This window comes from Sturnus vulgaris, chromosome 8 (assembly GCF_052056855.1).
Source record: "Sturnus vulgaris isolate bStuVul1 chromosome 8, bStuVul1.hap1, whole genome shotgun sequence".
Classification (NCBI taxonomy): domain Eukaryota; kingdom Metazoa; phylum Chordata; class Aves; order Passeriformes; family Sturnidae; genus Sturnus; species Sturnus vulgaris.
This window is the reverse complement of record NC_142250.1, coordinates 28,758,024-28,778,898: the sequence shown is the minus strand read 5'-3', so window position 1 is coordinate 28,778,898 and position 20,875 is coordinate 28,758,024. Positions and strand designations below refer to the sequence as shown.

Genomic DNA, 20,875 nt, shown 5'->3' with positions numbered 1-20,875 from the left:
ATTTATCACGAATGTTAGGTAGGATGCAATTTGTAAGAAAGAACAACATAGAGTAGCTTTGCCTTCAAGAAAGTCCGACCAATGGATTCTCACCACTATACATAAAGACATTATAAAAATCCTTTTTCAGGAAGATGCAGCTGAGCTAATGCTACCAAGATTCCAACAAGCTGCACCAGGTTCTGTGGTACAAGATATGGAAAGCAGCAGGAAAGGAAGAAAAAGATTCTGATAACAAAATTGGATGTATTTTCAACAGTTCTCTGCAGACAACAATCCACCCTTCCTCAGAGCATCTGCAGTGCACTTGACAGGCTCATACACAACAAGAGCAATCCTACCTGGGACGTTTTGCAGTGAGCTGCAGCGAGCCCAGCTGACCCCACAGCTCAGCGCGGGCCAAGCGCACGGCGCTCCCTGTTCCAGTTCACGCTCTCCCACTCCTCCTCCACGCCAGTTCCAGGCTCACCTCAAACTCCACTGATTTCAGCTACCTAAAGTAATAGACAACTAAAGTAGCAGCTGGGAAGCTGCCAGGAGGGGAGTGGGGATAGTGCCACTTTCAATGTCATGAAGCTGTTATACATCAGCACATACATTTCATGAAAACTCCCACTAATTCACCTGCAGATCTTTTGGCTAAACATGAAAAAAAAAAAAAAACCAACAAAACGAAGTATTTTTACATCTTATTCAAATATGTTTATATTTGAAAATACAACAATGCATACCAAGACCTCAGCTTACTACACAGTTGACTGAAATAAATTTCAGGTCACATTAAAAATGTAGAAGCAATACAGATCTTCTAGAAAAGTATTAAGAGAAGTCTGATAAATACAAGCAGAAATTATTTAGTACTACCTACCTAGAATAAAGCTTACCTATAATAAAGCAACTGGATGCAATGGAATGAGAGGTGATTAATTCTGGGGGGGAAAAAGACCAGAAACACACACATCTGTTTACTAACCATAGGTAATAACACTTCCTCTTTCTCACTAAAATGTTTGTTTTAAATGCAAAGCAACTTTTCCTCAAGTGTAGTCACCTAATCAAGTTTGTGTTTAAACAGAACCAAAATAGAACCAAACTTTAGTTTATTTCCCAGCAGCTCAGAGCTGGCAGGTTCACTTCATCCAGGTTTTCCTCAAAACAACAAACACCTTAAACAGGTCAGTTGTAAAGCAGTTTCCAGCACCACTTGAGAACAAATATAGGCAACAGAGGGAAAGTGCTGCATCTAAGAACAATGGAACATCATTGACACAAAAATCAACTACTCAAAGACATACTGGGTGTTGGAAGAAAGATCTCAATTATCAGAGCAATTAAATCCCTGCACTCAATTTATTTCAAAGAGAGTAGAAAGAAAAGAAACTTTATTTTATAATGCTGGAGACTAAAGATTCCTAGGAAAGCAATGGGATGATTGCTTACAAATTAAGTGACCCTTTATTTTAAAGCAACAAGGTCCTAAAGCTGGAAAGCCATTTATTATACAAAACTGAAAAATGTTTAGTAACAGTAAAAGCCATCACAAGTCTGTAGCGCCAGGGTAAGATTTCATGCCATCCCTCTTTGAGAGAACAATAGTGACATTTTTCAAACTGAAGTCTGGATCTTTAATTTTCTTTTTGTCCAGAGCAACCTTCTGTAGCACATCTACTTTCAAAAGACAAAGTAAAGAAAAGTCAGGATTCTTTGCACAGTGTGCACCAGCTCAGCACCATGAGCACATCGTAATTAACTGCTACAAGACTCTTCCTCGCTGGACAAGTCAGCGGGTTACATAAGCTCTGAATTTTTAAAACTACGAACAAGCACACTAGCATGCCATTGTGAGCCTTAGGCCTTAGAACAATGGGGCATTTTTAAAAAGAATTTGAAATGCTCCGCATGATATTGCTTTATAAAAGATAATGGCTTCATTTTACTTACCGCTCTGCAGCAACAAAAATCTCTGTGTTATTTACAAGCCGATAATATGAGTGCTTGCTAGTTTATAGTATTTAGATACTCCATTATAAAACATATAAGGGATTAAAAGCATTGAGACTTCAAAGGGAAGGGTTTTTTTGAAGTACATATGTGAAATGTAGATAAATACTGTTTCTTTAAAAAAAGAAAGCCAGAAATACATTTCTCAGCAATTTCATTTTTCGGCTGTGGTTCCAACTCAAGTATTCCATCAAAAAAAGTAACATGAAAGTGAGTGAGTAGAAATCAATTACATAAATTAAACTATCTTATCTGGTTTTACTCTGATGAAAAAGATTTTCAAATGCTTGTACTATGTTTCTTGGCAGTTTAAATTATTTGTGTTACTTAAACACCAATTCCTTTTATTTTTCACCTAATTCAATTTGAGGCAACTTAGTCTGAGAAATTTATTTTCAATTAAAAAGGATGCTGTTGAACGTGATGATTTCCCTTTGAAATTCTTCATAAGGGTGACAGTTGTCTTGCATTTGTGCTTCTAAAAGGCCTTCCACAATGAGGTGCTGACCCGTAACAGGGAACATGAGCATTATCACAATTCAAATAAAGGCAGGACTAACTGCTGGTACAAAGACAGAAGTAAGGTAGTTAATGTTCTCAAGCTAGGGTTTTATAGAGAACCGAGAACACTGCCTGTACACATATCGAGACAATCAAAAAATACAAAAAGAAACAAGTCACATGTTCATGACACAAGTACCTACTAATTTTCCCATGAAGCAGTGACACATTATCTTTTTCAATACTACTGTGAACACATACAGACATTACACACTTCAATGTAAACCGTATTCAACAAAGAAATAAAGAAATTTCAGCAACAGCAGTGTCTGCAGTATCAAACACACCTAAGAGAAGTTTCTAAAGCACAACACCAAACACTAGGATCCAACACCTCACAGAAGTTTTTTTCTTCACACACTACCAGTATAACTAAGTTGATGCAGCACTATCCCCAGCTGAACCTCAGAAGATGGCTCTTTGCTAGATTAACTAATAACTGAGCCACAAACAGAACAGGTACAGTACTGACAATTGTATAACAGCTCAATCAGCTAAATCTGCCACAATTTCTTCAGTGAATGTAGAAACACGCAGTATGCTGAGTTTGCTGTAAACATCCACCCCATGGTTTCCAGTACAATTTGTTGATCAGTAAAAAATTCAACAGGCTATTGAACTGAAACTGAAGTATCAAAATAGGTGAAAATTGTAATTCCTTCATTCTCCCAGGGGAAATTCAAAGGATTGCTGAGATGCTCATGACAACTCAAAAATCACGTGGATCAGAGAAAATAGCACATCAACCATTTCATTTCTGCCTAGCAAAAAGTGATCCTGTGGCTCCAGCAGCCATCCCTAGCAGCTGCCACAGGAAGCCAAAGGCTCACATCAACATCTGGCATCACCATTGCATTTCTTCACTGCTGTCACCACAGACAAAGCCGCCTGTACTGGGCATTGCTGGTAACTGGGTTAGCAGTTTCAGGCACGTCCAGGAGCTCCCACCATGAAGAACATGTTATCTTATGTGTCTTTCATACCAATGTGCAAGATAAAGAGCAAACACGGCTGGCTTGAGAAAGATCTAGCAAGTATACAAAGAAGAGCATTTCCTAAGCTTTGCAAAATTAGTGACCATAGGGGCCACTTCAGTAGCAACACGCTCACACACTGGCTGGGACAACAGGAAAAAGTCCCACAGCAGTTTTTGGAAACAGGGCATGGGAATTATTACTCACAGTAATAGTTATAAGGGCTTTCACAAGGTTTTTTTTCACACTCGAAGAAAGTCAAAGCAGTTTCTTAATTATGTGAAGTTTATGTTCCCCCACCCCCTAAAAGGGCTAAACTATACTTACATTTTAAAAACTGGTGATATATAGGAAAAAAACCTACTGATTAACAGAATCACTTTTACAGGGCACACACATTGTTCAAGCATTGCTTGAGAACAGTGTTATAAAGACATATTTTCCATGAAACAGAACGTATTAGGAAAAACACAGAAGTTATTGATAACAGCTAATCCAGCACATTTTGTGTAATAAACCATTTAAATTAAAAACTGACTTTCATACTAGCTCACCATCTTTTAACTTTTGTAACAATTTTGGAAAAACAAATACTATTAATTACAAAGCCATAAGAATCTTCAGCCATGTGTACAACATTTGGTCACTCCAGAGTCCATGTATTAAGAGAGTCATAACTTGTAAAAGGTAGACACTTGCACAAATCATTAACCTAGATTATTAACTGTTACAGCACCTAACAGCCTGCTCATAGTAATAGCATGTAGCTACCTATTCTACCTTGTATTACTGTGGTCACGTCCCTCTTTCACATGTCTATAATGCGTTTATAACTTGGAACAGTTCATAAACGATTTATAAAAAAATCTTAAAATAAAAAATGCCTCTATCTCTTTTTAAACCATCTGGGTTCTCAAGACACAATATGTGAAAGCACAAAGCAAAGATGAAAACAAGATACATTTGATTTCAAGATGACAGATGAAGAAAAAGGGCTTTTGTTGTTTAAAAAATAAAAAATATATAGACACACAAGGTATTGACTATTCTCTAGCTAAGAGTGGAACAGTATGATCAAGAACATAATTTTATATAGCTTTAAATGAAGCGCAGTTGGAAAAGTGACAGTTTATGTATAATTAACTGAACTGCAAAGCAAATGTAAAAACAGCATCACACTTTCAGTCAGTATAATCACTTACCAATTTCAGCAGGTAGTTGCTTGATTTTGTTCTCTCGTATGCTAAGCATGGTGAGTTTTGACAAGTTTTTGATATCCTTTTCCACAGTAGTTATACGATTAAAGCGTAGGTACAGAGTGGCGAGGGAGCTTAGCCTGTACACCACCGAGGGGATTTCTCTCAGTTTGTTATGCCGCAGGTCCAGCATGCGCAGTTTCTTCAAGTTATCAAGAGAGTCAGGCAAACTGGTGAGTGAGTTTTCACTCAGAGCCAGTGTCACCAGGTTCACAAGACAGCCCACCTCTGCTGGTAGGCACTGCAGTTTGTTACTGTATAAATAAAGTTCTGTTAACTGCGTTAGCTCTTTGATAGCTGATGGAAGCAAGTGTATAGACCTCTTGGACAAGTCCAAGCGCATGGAATTCTCTTCCCGGCATTTATTTAGCTCTTTGATCACTTCAGCATTGCTGGATTTTTTGCGAGTACCTGTGGCAGGATTAGGTCTTTTTATCGTATTGTCCACTGAAAAAGCTACCCCAGGCTGTGTGCTACTGGAGTCCTTCTTTCCATCTTTGGCATCTTTCCCTTTGGTCTTAGGCTCCTTTTCTTTGCTCTCTTTCCCAAATCCTCCAGAGGCCTTAGCCTCCTTCTCCCTTTCTTTTGATGACTGGACTTTTGGATCCTTTTCTTTACAGTCCTTTTCTTTTCCTAGATTACTACTCATGGTGATTCAACGTTCAGCAAGCACCACATGAAATCTGTTTCTGAAGTCCACAAGAACAATTCAATGCTGAGGCAACAAGGATCCTTAAAACACGTGAGTGTTGAACCCAGGGAGGAGCTTCAGAGGTGTGACACCCATTTGCTACATATTGGTTCTGAAGGCACTCTTTCCTAATCCTACTGTCAGGAGATTCAGCTGTAGAGATCACGTCAAATGCTCTGTATTAGTATTTCTGGAACATAGAGAAGAGAAGCCAAAGTTAGTGCAAATATAAAACTTCCAGTTAAATATTGAGTGTTTCTACATCAAGCCAGTGCCCACTAACTCAGGTTAATGATTTGTCCTCTGTTCAAATGTCAATGAAAAACTCAAGGCTAAACCAAAAATACTACACATATTGCTCACAAGACCTAGCGTGATACAAGAAATGTACTAATTAGTGTATGTGAGGGAAGAAAAAAAAATTACAATTTTTAAACATAATACTGCCTCCAGTACTACATTTGAGTTGCCATCTTACATCTTACCTAGTTCTTACAATAACCCCCTGGTCATCAACAGGAATATTCTCTCTTCCCTCAATGCCCAATCAGCCAATAAATATCTGCTATAATTTAAAGTGCCCACCTCTTCAAACAAACCCATACAGGCTAATTCTTTCAGCACAAAAGAATTTCAGTTCAATCTACAGTAACATCTAATATGTTCCAGTAACACAAACACTTTGCTTTGAGATCTCACTTCTGACCAGCTCTGAATTGCAGGTCTCTTCATGTGGAGCAGATAGTTCTCACCAGCTTCACATGCTTTCAAGAACCAAGCACAAGGATTTTTAAAATACACCTATCAAAAGGTCAGCTGAAAGCCCAGAAAAAATAATATATTATGCTTCAAGATAAGCAAAATTATTAAGGAATGTCTCTTGGGAATAGGACACAAAGTATCTTGACCATATCTCAAATTTTCCCCCTCAATGACTACAATGCAGCCTAATAAATGAACAGATGTCTTAAAGCAATAAAGACCCATTTTCATTTTTACAAAATCATCATGCATCATGGAAAATAGGTTTTCTTCATGTTTCAATTCAAAACATATGCCCAAGAACTTCATGATTCTGAGTAATGTGGAAAGGTTTTCAATGTATCTTTGTGGAAGAAAACTAAACAATCAATAGCAAAAATAATTTCATGTCTCCATATTACTCCACCTTTTAGCTTTGATATGCAGTATCCACTGCTGAAGAAAGGTCCCTTGTTTCCCAGCCACCTTTGTTTACTCTTAAAACCTCTACAGGAGCTGTGTCACTGCGCTGGCATTCCAACTTCTGCACAAGTTCATAAAGCTTGTAATCCAAATCAATTAAATAATATTTTGCATACTTAAACCATCAGCAAGTATTAAAAATACTAACATTTTTAGCAAAGCTCAAGTAACCATTTTTAACTGTGGTCATGCTGTGTATGCTTACCTTCAAATACAAAAATGTACACAGAGAACACAAAGCTGCACTCTTTCCTATATATATTCATTCATTTATTTTTAAAAGGTAAAGAAAATCTATTTACAAATGATCATAAGGACAAGGCACTTTACCCCAGCTGCAAATCCAGCTGTTTAGTAACAATGTTTGAAAGAGAACCTGCCTCAGAAGCTGCCTCCCAGTTCTTCACCCTGATTCATTACTGCTGCAGCATCACCAAGTGTGCTACAAACATTGTAATACAAAAAAAAAAAAAAAAAAAAAAAAAAAAAAAAAAAAAAAGTAATCTCTGCCCCCCAAAAGAAGCCTAAAATTGCCTTCTGTATTCTGGACAACCTGTTGTAATGGACCATGGCTGAATGCTAGCAGCAGCAAGCAAAAGCAGTTTTTAACTTGGAAATTTTCTGCATTGTTGAGTTTTCTAAAGCAGCACAAGCAAGCTCTTTACTGCATCCTTAAGATTTCCACATGACTTTTACACGATCCATTAATTTGACCTCTCCTCAAGATTACTAACCTCACCAGATTATATTTAAAACTCCTCAGCAATGTATAATCTACAGGCTTGTAAAACGCCAGTAATAGGAAATGTAATGACTCCCAATGCAAAAACACAGCTGACTAAAGGGTGGGAGCCCGAAAGGCTTGACAACATGTTTTCATTATGAAACAGTAACACAAAGAATCAAGAACTAACACAGTTTCTGAATCCAATAATACACAAAAAGAGACGTGCAGCAGCGCCAGAACAGCCACTGCTCCTCATCGAGTCCCCAAAGTGTGAAATGCTCAAAGGGCTGCTGCTCTCTTGAGCTTTCAGTTTAATCAAATTTAGGACCCACCAAGAGATTTGTTTCATTCCTTACGTGCACAGCAGCTGGAGGAGGTTTAGAAAGAGCCTCAGAAAGGAAAGACTGCTGGAGATTAGTGCTGCTGAAAGCAGCTCGGCAGTGCAAGTGCTCCAAATAATCTGCACACATTTCACTGTGTTTGTTAGCAACAACTTTAATTATACCTAGAAAGAACTTAAATGCTCAGTTTCGCATAAGTTGCTCTACCTGATCTCTATTCCAGATCATTCAAGCTGACAGGGTTACTCACATACATCAAGTCAAACATGTATGTAAACTTTTGGTGAGCATGAGTATAACTACATATACTACAGAGGAAGTTAAATATGTTTCAAAAGGTTATGCATATTTTTCAGTTAAAGGACAAGAGTCACCATCAATTCTAAACTACAGACAAACAAGCATTCATTGTATATCAAAAGGAGAGCTTCTTTTAGAGATATTTTTAGCAAAAGGAAATTCAGTGAAATTAGCTAGTTCTGCCAACTACTTCCATTTTCCAATGCTGCTCAAACTGACTTCCTGTCAATATTAATTGACATAAAAACATTTAACTATTATGTCCTGGAGAACTCGGAAAATTTAATAAGACTCTTGCTTGGCACAGTATGTGAGGGAGAAAAAAGCTTTTGGAGAAGTTAAGGAAAATAATCTCTTCCCTGTTCCGAATATTATTTTTTTTAAGTAAAATATTTGTAAATAGCTCTAAATAACCAACTTCAGAGTTTTGATTCACTCCTCCTGATGTCTGGTGAATGTAAACCAGATGTATTTAGTTTCTTCCGTCATCTGTAATTGATGAAACTTCAGAAACAGAAGCAACTTCAGCCTAAACGGTATCACCTTCCTTACTGTCTAGAAAAGAGGAACACGTTTCCTTGTATATTTTAATGATTTTTTTTTTAATATGTACAAGTAATTGAAAAGAGATTTCAGTTTTTCTGAGCAATACAATCTAAAACATTTATGCAATAAATGCTTTATTAAAAGTGTGGTAATGTAGGAACATTTTGCAGTTCTAGGAATAAAACGACACTAATCACTGCAATTTGGCAATATAAATACCGATGTTTCCTGGTCACTATGTAACACAATATGAGGCTTGAGATAAAGGATTTCAGCCAACTGCTATTCAAGTAAGGCTGTAAAAGCCTTAACTGTCTCCTACCCACTACTGCAAAGTGGTGGGACCCCCCAGAACAGGCTATTCCCCGCATGAATTCCTCTCAGCAGTCCCTCACTTCCCAGAGGATGTGTTCAAGTGTCTTGTGACTTGCAATTATATGAAAGTTTCCTGTGAGTTCACAGAGATTGCTTGAAGAAGAAATTGTTAAATGAAATAAAAGTCTCCCACAGCTGAAACATTTTCCTCTCAAGTGACGAGGCGAACCAACAGCGGTCTTCTCTGCCAAAGGAAAATCATCGTGGCACGTCATCTTACAAAATGGTCACTTTACAGCTCCACCTAAACCCTTACTGGTTCCCTTTCTGTGTTTCAGTAGCCAAACCAGGCATTTCAAAACATAAACATTTCTGATATTCTAAGCATGTAATATCTAAGGCACCATTTTCACTAAAGTGTAACACATTACACTCAACTGTAACAGAATTTTACTTCTGTAATGTACCAAGAGACATACAGGCCTGCATTTGAAAGTAAATTTTTTTACTACATGTAGAACTTTTTATCACAATAGGAATTATTTTTCTCTTCATTCTATGTTTGTACTAAACTTAACCCACACCACGGCTAGAGCTTTTCAACCTAAATAACAGCAGAGGATCAGTCCGAATATTAAACAAGTCGAAGAAATAAGGAATCAGCTCATACTTGACACTCTGGAGTAAGCAGACAATTATTCTACAACATCATAATAAATAAAATGTTCCGAGACTGCAATTCTGATCTAGGTATTTCTGATTAGTCAGCCCTAGTGATTCTTAACAACAAGGCAGAGTTCAAATGCTATCTGGTAATTGCAGCAACACTTCTTCACAAACAAACACACTAAAAAAATTCTACCTTGTTAAAAGTATTTACCTTTTAATTAGAGCAGCATGGGATACCTCAAAAATATTTCATATTTCAGTACACCACAAAGATGAACACATCAATAAGCAATGGATGAAATTTAAAGCTTAGCCCAAGTGGCTACAATGAATTTCCATTCTCAATACCACATATGCACAAAGAAAAAAAAAGCCAACCCAAAAAAACCCCAACCACCATAGTCACCACTTTCATTTGGAAACCCAAATAGCTTCAGCCAACGAGTCACTTGCAAACAAAGCACATTCTCTCCTACAATTTGCCAGTTTCAAACATCTGACCTACAGAGTTTTCATGTGCATAAGTGCATTTCAGCTTCTGCCACTGCAGCCACCACGGACCAGCTGGGAGCAAACTGCTGAATCAGTCAGCGGCGGTTGCACAGCTCCTCTAAACACAAAACCTCATTCAGAGGTATGGAGACAGCAAGGGAACAACCAGCCATCACTCCACCAGAGATCAAAAACCACCTCAACTATCTCAACAAAAGCAGCGCTGCTGAAATATGCCAGATAGACAGCTTCTCTTCTTTGGGAAGAAACCTGTTATTCCAGAGTACAGGGTGCTCAATGGCAGCAGGGCAATACTGTCATGGTTCCTTGTGCCAGCTACCCTGGTTGGCTTGTTCAATAGAGAAGGCTGACCATCAAATTAATCTCAGTCCTGTAAGTGGATGGCCAGCAGATGGTAGTTCACAGACTAACAATTTAGCCTGATTTCAACACCCCAGGATGTGGCACAGCGTTCACCCTAATCCCCTCTCACACTGAGGGAGCGGCTTGTTCACTGCAGGCACAGCCTGAGCCTGTGGAGCTGGGTAAGGAGGAGGCCTGGGCTCTGACAGCCCTCCAAGCCCTTTAGAACATCTTCATCTGCCACAGGACTGCAGCCAAGACCATCCCAACTGTTTGCTGCTTCGACGGCTGCCAAACAGCCGAGCATTCGAGCAAAACCTGGGGGTCAAGGGAATAACTGAACAAACGTCAGTCCAAGGGGGCAACAACTCCATTTAGACCATCTCTAAGGGCTCCACCTGTGGTATCTTAAATCTGCAAGCACATCTGTAACTACAGTTACCTAATTACAAACCTATGCACAATTACACCTGGAGTTACTATAAATAAGCAAATGAGTTTCTAAAGATTTTGAAGGTTGGTCATTGTGTGCTTGCAGAACCAAGCAGATCTCCCAGGACATCCCATCCCAGCTTCTGACACAACCGTGCCCTTCCAGGGCAAATGGATAGGGGCACAAGGACATCACTGCTAGGTTTGAAGCTTTGGTATCCATCTCTTCACTCACTGGCCACCAGCTTTCCTTTTCTCTGGAAGGACTTCCCTGCACTAAGTGCCAGGTCACGTACCAAAGTCCAGAGCAGTCAGGACAAAAAGGCTCCACACCTGCAGACAGAAAGTCACCTACACCTTAAGTTCCTAGGAGGTAGAAATAATCTTTTGTGCCCTGCCTTTGAACTCACATAGCAAGTACAAAAATATACATACTGTGATTCATTCTGTGTGCTCCAACATTATTTTTACAAAGCACTCTCTCCTTCTCCTTTGCAGGAACAAAATCCACTGTTTTTTTGGCCAAGTTATAAAATATCATTACATGTTTTTGTAGAAATAGACTCCAAGAACAAAGAATTCCGCTAACTCCATGCAGCAGCTTATTTTAATATGTAAAAAAGTACTTTCTGCATGTGTGGCCCCCCAGCACGTACCTTTTGAGCTGCATGTCTCCATTTCCATGGCAACTCGCTGTATCAGCAGGCTGTGTAATCCTGCATAATACATGAAATTTGAAAATCCTAACTTTCTAGATGAAACAAATCTCCAGGATTTAGTGCAGGTTCTAATATCTCTTAAAAGGGTCATTCTAAACGGATATATTAGTCTAGGAAAATCCAGTTCTTGTTTTTGTCACCGTACAACTTCTCTATCTATAGTGGCATACAACCTTCTGCAAGAGCAAGTGCTTCTAATCCACCTAATAGCCTCCTTTGAATAACGATCACCCACTTGTAGCAGAAATTTCATTTCCAATATAAAACAACCGTTTGCTATTACTGCTACACAGCACCCAGACACAACTATTCAGATTCCTCAACAGCTCCTATAAACAAAGGAAGCAACCTGCCACACACTGTTTTGTTGCATATTTGACAGAAAATGGCACTGGTCCCACCAAAGGTGATGATACAAACTACAAGCCAGCATCAAATATTTTTCGTTCATTCATCATTTCCTCTGAGCAATAAAAACAACTTATCAAAACAAAACCTACTAAAAAGGAGACTAAACTTGAATAACTAGCAACTTGAATAACACAAAGCAACAGCAGAGTAACATATTATCTACAAATTATCTAAATGTGATAGGTTGACTTGGGAAGAAGAAACTCAGAGAGAAGTTCAACAAATTAAGTTATATTGATCCTACAGAAATAGGGACAGAGCACACACAAAACCCCATTACAGCTAAACAAAAAATTGCCCAATTACTATCTAGGGTAGCATCCCGCCCTAGGCCCTAACAACAACACGGAATTATCTACCAAAATTCGTTTTTATTGTAATATTCTCTGTTTATTTATCTCTGAATTTGACACAGCAAGTTTGCTCACCTTCTTCAACAAGCCTTTCTGTAATAATGACTATTTCACAAAGTTCAGTGCTGGATGATTCTCAGTCCCTCAAATTTTCTGAGCATAATTAGTGACTGTAAGTCACAGGATCCTTTAGCAGAGGAATACTACGCCAAAAAGAAAAAAAAAAAGTCATCTATCTAAAAAACTACTTAAAATGTGATTTCAACACAATTCTGTACATGAAAAAGAGCGATGGCTCTTTACCTTCTATGTTCCAGCAGATAAAGCCACAATAACTACATTACTGCAGCTCAGCATTGAACAATATCTGGTCTCTCTTCAATTTTTTTGTTTTTAGCTATAATTATTTGCAGTTCTTGATCTTCAGTTAAGATGACAAAAGTCTGGACATATTTAAATAGGTCTAGTTAAATATGACTAGTTTAAATATAACTAATGAATTGAAAAGGAAATCTGCAGTAACATTTACTTTTCAACTAACATTTTGAGTTTGGAAGATATAGAAGTGTCTGTCAAAGTAAAAAAAAAAACTTTACCCAAAAGTTTCCAATTACACATCTCCTCACCTTTAAAATCATTAACATATTTTGGATCTGACCAGTACCTGGAAAATAACTAGCTCCTCGAACAGATCAGCATTCTTCCCAGAGAAAAGATAACAACCGCAATCAGCAGCAAATTTGCTCTAATCTAAGTGTACATTTCTGCTTCATTACAACTAAATTAAGTAAAATTTTTGAAAACTGCATAATGATCAGCTAGAGTTGTTTCTTTATGACAGTATATTTTTCCAAAAGTTTACATAATACATTTAAACATTACAGGAAACCAAAACAAATGTACACTATCCTGAAAAAAAGTAAAAAAAATTCTACACATCTTCCCCATTACTACTTGAGCAATGTTCTTTCCAGAGAGTTTTTTTTTGTTTGCTTGTGTAATCTGACTCTTTCAGATAAATGCATCTTAGCTGGTGAAAGCAAACTGATTCAGGCCAGGTTAACATATATATATCGAGAGAGAGAGAACATGAGGACAAAGAAATTGCTGTGTTTCAGCTAACTAGATAGAAGTGAAAATACTCTCATCTCTTTCTCCAGTGATCATTTGCCTAAACATGATGTGGCCAACTACATCTGTCATCCAAACATTCAGATGTAAGAACTAGAAACTGTCAAAGAAAAATGGTATCTTTCCTGTATTATTTGTGCCCACTCCAGCTAGAGTCTCATTTTTAACTACTGCATTTCTGGGGTTAATTGCATTCTGCCCACTCAGTCTCGACTGGATTTTGCATTATTCCCTCCCTGTCCTCACCCTCTTATGCTGCATTACTGCACATGGTTAAGCAGATTACCACTTTCCAATGGATTCCATGTTCCTGCACCACTGCTCCAAACGATGCTCAGCCACAGTTGAAGAAGCCACAGCAACTCAGAAATACCTTGGGGAACTTCCCAGATTAACAGCACCATGGAAATGCAGGCTCATTATACACCCTGAGGAGGTGATGAAGAACAGAATTGCTCCCAAGCTTCTTTCAAAGCTTTCAACTGCTTTCCCATTGAACATAACAGAATTAAACACAGTGACATAATGCAGTGAAGTATTATTGAAACAAATAGATGCATTCTATAGGCGGTTCAAGTAGCCCTGTATATAACCAGTGCTCGTGGCAAAAGCTTCTTCAACCATGTTGATCTGTGTAAGACTTCACTACTTCAAGTTGATATTTACCAGCATCTGCCTGGCAGCCCTCAGGGCTTTTTGGATTGTTTTGGGCTTGGAGAGAGGGGCCTTGAGGGAACATAAGAATAGAGGGGAAAGGTAAGATAATTTACTCTGTTCAGCTGTTTGCAAGACTATCAGCTGGTAAAAGCACATTGCTTTGTTGAAGGTAGCCTTAACACCAATTTCATAACTATAATATTTTTAGTTTAGATTAGGAGCTTCAAATCTATCATAATGTCTGGTTCCACAGTGAATTCCACCACATATTCACTCCAGGCCACTCAAAGTCTAATAAGAAAACTGTAAGGAGTTCCTGTGGCAACAAAGCTTCGAGTATTTCATGCAGCCTGAGCCTGCTTTACTCCCTCAAGAGCTTCTGATTCAAGGCATTCTCACAGAGCAAGTCAAACCCAGAGAGGCCAAACAGGCCTTTTCTTTCAGCTGAGACACCCTCCTACTGTCCTCCCCACCTGCCTCTGGGTCACAACAGCCACCCAGAGGAAAAAGCTCCTGCCTGGAGCACCGGCAAGCTGAGAAACAGGCAGGAGCTGGAGCAAGAACAAGGATGGGAGGCTGGCAGGCACAGGTGATGGGCAAGAAGCAGCTGATAAGAAATTCTACATAAGAGAATATAACAGACATAAAAATACCGAGAAAATAATCAGTCAACAGGCACCACTCCTGCTCCTACACACTGTGTGGAGAAAGGATCTTGGAGATGGCAAAAGGATGTAGTGATTGGAGAGGTATGAAACACACTCTGAACAAGTATGGTCACCTACAGCACTGGAAGCCATCTCATTCACACCTACTACTTAATTCTGATTGCTTTATACTGAAAACTTAATTTTCATAACTTCTTAAGAGCATTTTTATTTAGCTTTTTACATGTTTTCTTCCCCACTTAACATTGAATGCATTAGCATTACAAAAAAACCCAAAAATGACAGCATTTGAATTTATTGCAGGTTCATCCACATTCTTACAGATTCCCAAGACAATCCCAGAGATTTCTTTCCCAGGATAGCAGATAAAAGTGGAACATACAAGGATGAGAAAGAAAGCTCTGTTCACCTCCCTATAAAGAACCTTGAAATGTCCAGACCTGCCAGGAATACTCCTCATCCTCACCCCCACTGTCACAGAGCCTGATGCACAAAACACCCTCAGCCCCAGCACTGAATACTATTCTGCTCGTAGCTTTGAGCCCGACTAAAAGATTATTTCACATATACTAACAATTCTAGAAAACACATGATAAATTGGGTCCCTTCACAGGAACAAGATGTTTTCCTTCAAAATAAAAAAAAATAAAAAGAAAACCACTATGATGCCTTTCAAGCAGATTCTTCAAAATCTCTTCAGATGAGGCATCCTTTTCTTTTCTTCCAAAAAAAAAACCAAAAAAAAAAAAAAAAAAACCAAAAGGTCTTCAACTACATTTTTCCTAGAAACAGTGAAAAATATGATTTCTGCTTGTCAAAAATCAGCTCAGTGATAGACTCTCAGCACACTTGAAAGGCTTGTGTATTGCAAAGGTAGAAAGAAGCACAAGTGTTAAGCTGAAAAATGTCATAGAAAAAAACTTACATGAAATCTGAATAAAACAACATTGTATAAATACTGCAACAACACCTTTTACCTCACCACTTTCCAAAAAATTAAATAAGATAATAGAAATCTGAAAAAAATTATGAATAAGCAGGCTAGCTTAGAGCTATACTAAAGCTCATATCACTATTCTAACAAAATTAAAATCAAAATTATACTATATGCCTAATGTCACTGAGTGACATTTTTGAACCTTACTGCCCTTTGCTTGAGACAGAAAACAGATGCCATAAATGTCTACATAATTCAGCAAGAAATTGTCTGTTTATGAACATTTAAAATGTAACCTTTACAGCAGCTCAGGTAGAACAGTGTCTTACCAGGCCTGCTGGTCGCCAGATTTTGTGCCTTGCAGAATCTGTTGCCATTGAATAAACGGACCTGAGGGTAGCACTAAACTTTGCAAGTTGAGAACAGGTTATTCCCTGTACTGGGACCGCCCACATCTGCTCCTCTGTTACCTACACAGATGTGAGGATGCTCTGAACTCCTTGCAGAGTGACCCTGACCCAACCTCCAACAAAGTGATGGAGCCTTAATTTTTGCTCTAATGCACAGGGCAGGAAAGGGGTTTTTCAACCACCTAAGTGGCATTCACATGAATTGCACAGGTTGAATCAACTCAGATTAAAAGACACTGAGTCCTTTTCGAAACAAGTGTAATTCAAAAAGTATTAGACATACAAAGAAAGCACTCAGAAAAAATATGCAGCCTCACAAATTGACTTGAAGGACTGAACAAATTTTAGTATGACAATATGCTCCAGAACAATATGTTCGAAATGAGAGGACTATATATATATATGAACAGTATGAGAATTCTAGGAAAATATCTGAGGACGTGAGAACAGAGCTCCTGAACAGAAAGAATAAGAAGAAACTGAAACACTGTAGAAACACTGTACCTGAAACTCTAAAAACAAATAAATAAAAATTAGTTTAACAAAGAAATTGATTAATTTTACCTAATACTTGCTACCTGCTTGTTCCTTTTTTACTCAACTATTCTCAAAATAGTGAGGAAGGAAGAAAGAAAAAAAAATCACAGGAATGAAATTTCCAAGGAAAACATAAAGGATGAGAAAAAGAGAGCAAACACCAGTACGGGTAAAAGAGAGTTGAAAACCACCAGCACGTACCTGAAGTGAGACAGGAGTACTGGGTACAGGCTGCAAGGAACTCTGACAATGTACAGCAATAGCCAAAGAGCAGTAGCAGACAGACAGGCAGGACATCAGAACTGGCTGAGTAGGATGTGTGGAGCAGGACCTGAACTGCGACCCCTGCAAAAGGGCACGGCCAGTGCCACCCTCCCAGCAAGGCACAACATGCCAGAGCTGTTCCTTCATCCCATCACAAGCCTTGCTCCATCCCTCCCTTTGCTGCAAGGCAAGAAACAGTCCAGTTACATCCAGTCTTTTATTCCTATCTGGGGATAAAGAATCAGCACATGTCTGAGGAAACCTCCTCCCCACCAGCCCCCAGCTCCTGTGATTCTTGGACATAAGGTTGTGCAAACAGGGGCAGTTTCTCTCCCCCACAATTCCTCCTTCCTCCCCTTCTTACATTCTCTGACAATAATTCTTCGAACAGGAGGTGGAGAAGTTGCAATCTGAAGAGCTGAATATCACTGTGTGTACTGCACAAATTCCTACCAAACCAAAAGCTTCTGTAATTCTTACAGAGTAGCATAACTAGTCTGACAACTGTCAGTACTGGCTTAGTATTAAAGCACACTTAAATGCTATAAACATGAATTATCAATTTTTTAAAAACGAATATACACATAAAATCACTTCATGTCAGATCAGCATCCTGTGGGGATCAAATTCAGACATGATGCAAAGAAGGAAATTTTACTTTTAAATGATTCTTGCTTTCCAAGGCTAAATTTGATCTGTGCTTGTGAGGACTAGCAGTTGAAATCATGACTGAGAGAAAGAGGTTTTAACCACAGCCTCTGTTTTTGACACACTGTGTGCTGTCCTCTAACCCCTAAATTCCTCATGTCAGATCTATGCAGATGATACTACTTCACAGTTCATTTTTCTCACAACCAACTTTTAGCTTATTTTACAGAGCAAATAACACTACCACTAAATCCAGACCAGATGATCCCTGCCAACACTCAGACTCATCACTGTGGGCTGCATTACAGCATGATCTTACACAGCACCATCTCGTTCCTACGTCTAGCATTTATCAATAAATTATTATTTTGATTCAGGAGCTCTTCATCTTTCACCAGAAGAATGTGGTATCTTCAAGGGATGCTTCTATGGGTCCACTTCTCTTACTTATAAACACACCATAACTGTAGGAATCTGCTAAAAAATTGTCTATGCCCTCCATCCTTTAGCCATGTTACCATTATGTCTAGCACTACAAAGTGCTATCTAAGAAAAAATTCTAGTGTCAAACTATTTATTGCCCAAATAGCCCTTCCACCTGACCTTTAGAAAAAGGAAGCAAATCATTGCCCTGCAAGGCTGCATATACAATAAATGAAGTTGCTAAAAGAGATACAAAAGACTGAACATTAAATGAAAAAAGGGAGATAACATTGCAAATCCAAATTAGGCTGAAAAAATACCATCTGTTTCAGTTAAAATTTCTTCCTCATCTGTATTATCATCAGGAGCTCTCAATTTGTTATTTATTATTTCTAGATACTGCTTCAAATATTAGGAGGCTTGCATAAAAGACATATTACTTAATTCAAGCAGCACTAGCTGTAACCAGAAATACCAAAATAAAGTTGGGAGTGATCCACAAGTGAGTTTGGTAAACTTCACAAAACGCAAAGTAATTCTCCCCCTACCTTTATATGTATGGATGTACCTATGTAGTATGTGTGTGTATATATATATGCATATATCATTATAATGGCATAATAACAACTATGTCAGCATATCAGAGCACTTCATACTGAAAAGTGACCCTTAAAGGCAAATGGAAGTCTTGACCTAGAATAACCACTTCCTTGCACTGGCTAATTACTCTGCTCTGTGATCACCTGTTTAAGCTTTCATTTGTCACTGCTGTTCAAGCTGGGATATTTTATTTACATTTGGCTGCAAGCACTAGGCAGTGGTAAAAGCTGCACGTTAATAATGACACTAATAATCAAAAACAAACAGTAGCCTTGGATGAAAAGTGCCCATGATCACAGGAGGTCAGAAAAAGGGTCACACAACCAGCCTCCCACATCTAACTGACAAGAAAACTTAAGAGTGCTCACAAGCTGGTAATTAAGAGTTTTGGCAGCAAGGAAAACGAGAATCCAAATGAATCCTAAATGCTGTGATTCTGGACTAATCATCTCTATAATGCATCAATAAAAATTTTATTTTGGAGTAGTACCTGAAAAGTGGTTAAAAACTGGTGGAAAGATTATTTTTAGCATAATTAATTCTATTCTGTTAATCAGGTTCTGCCCATTAACTTTTGGTAACTGAAGAGCAGCACATTTGTAGTGGATGAAATATATACACACCTGAAGTGCTTATGGAAAATCCATCAAAGTGGAACCCCACAAAGGGAAACTTGCTAATTAGTTCCTTAGTTCCTAGTTATAAGCCAGGCTATACAGCACTGAATTTACCTAACTAAGATATAGCCAGAGCTGTTGCCTATCTCACCCTCCACTACCTGAGAAAGTTGCTCAAACAGGAAAGAAAACTTACTCCTAGAAGGGATTTAAAGTCTCAGCAGTGATTTTACACTCTGTACCTAGACAACTTGAAATTCAGTCCATGAGCTTTTACAGCCACACACAACCCAAGCAGAACTTTCTGCTCACATGATATACAAGTCACTGCTCTATCACTGGAAAAGTGCATGAGAAAGTTCAAATCATTATTAATTTCTATTTAGAAATAGCAATTTCAAAGTGCAACTCATGTACAGACTTTCCCTGCTTTCTCCCCCTACTTTTATTAGAAAACTTTATACCTCTAGACTTGCAAAGAGTAATTCAATGATGGAAGCATACCAGTAACTTGGAAGAAGTTCAGGCATGCACACATACCTGAATGTGTGCATTAAGATGGACGGAGGCAGGATACCTCATGTTACCTCAGGATAAGGGAATACAGACAAGCAGTAGCAATAAGTAGCTTTCATGCTCTGTACACCCTTTTGCCTTGCATTAACTTGTTTCTGTGTCACAAAATAAGACATTTACAGCCAAGATTAAAAAATTTCTTCTGGACCATTTCTTTTTGTTGGAAGTTATTTCAGCCATTAATTATGTAGCTTCAAAGATGAAGAAGGAGCAAAAACCACGTTGTAAAAGTACAAAGCAATGAGAAATCAGCAGAAGCAGCTCTCAAGCATACTTTTAGATTACCATGGTATACAACTGATCAGCTTATATTAAATGCTTCTGAAAGACAGACAGCAAGCTGGCCCAAGGAACCAACAGCCTGCAAACTGTGAAAGTCTCCCTGCTAACATAAAGCAGGTTTAAGTGGAAAAAACAAAACAAACCAGTTTCAGTAGACACTGAACATGACAGGACTGAAAGCTGTGACAAACACAGATTTCTCATTCCAAGACTTTACAGGTTGGGAACACCACAAAGATTTGCCTACAGAGACTGAGGGTATATGTCCACAGTTTATATACACCAGAAGCTTTGAAGTCAAGATGAGAGCACCTCTCTTTTAGTATTATTAAGACAGAGGATCATTAAGAAATAAGAGGTCACATACAGACTACAACCATTCCAGGATCCTTTCAGGCCACATGCCTACTTGTTACCACACTGTATGTTCAAAAATGCAACATGCTACTCTCCATGGTCTCCACAGCCAACAAACATCTCACTGCAGCCATGGTTTTGTGCCCATTTGCCTTGCTCCACTTTCCACTTGGCTGGGAGGAGTGAGGAGTCTGGAGTTGGGATCCACCTCTGTTCCTCATGCATGCCGAGCTTGGTGTCTCCAAGCCACATCCTAGGACTAGGTTTCAGCTCCCACTGGCTCACAGGAGAGAAGGCAGAGCTATCCCACTGCCATTCTGCTGGTAAAAATCTCCCCTGTAATTTGTGCCTTAACTTCTCTAATGCAAAAGGGATAATGCACATCACATATAA

The 20,875-nt window shown here is 38.6% G+C and overlaps 1 protein-coding gene across 2 annotated transcripts in view; it reads right to left on the bottom strand.

The window, feature by feature from the left end:
- SHOC2 (SHOC2 leucine rich repeat scaffold protein) overlaps nucleotides 1-20,875 on the bottom strand; it is a 63,083-nt gene that overhangs the window by 33,463 nt on the left and 8,745 nt on the right. For both annotated transcript variants that reach the window (XM_014872490.2, XM_014872488.2), the window contains one exon: nucleotides 4,739-5,673. In XM_014872490.2, coding sequence (XP_014727976.1) covers nucleotides 4,739-5,441 — 703 coding nt within the window. In that variant the 5' untranslated portion in view covers nucleotides 5,442-5,673. The remainder of the gene's footprint in view (nucleotides 1-4,738; nucleotides 5,674-20,875) is intronic.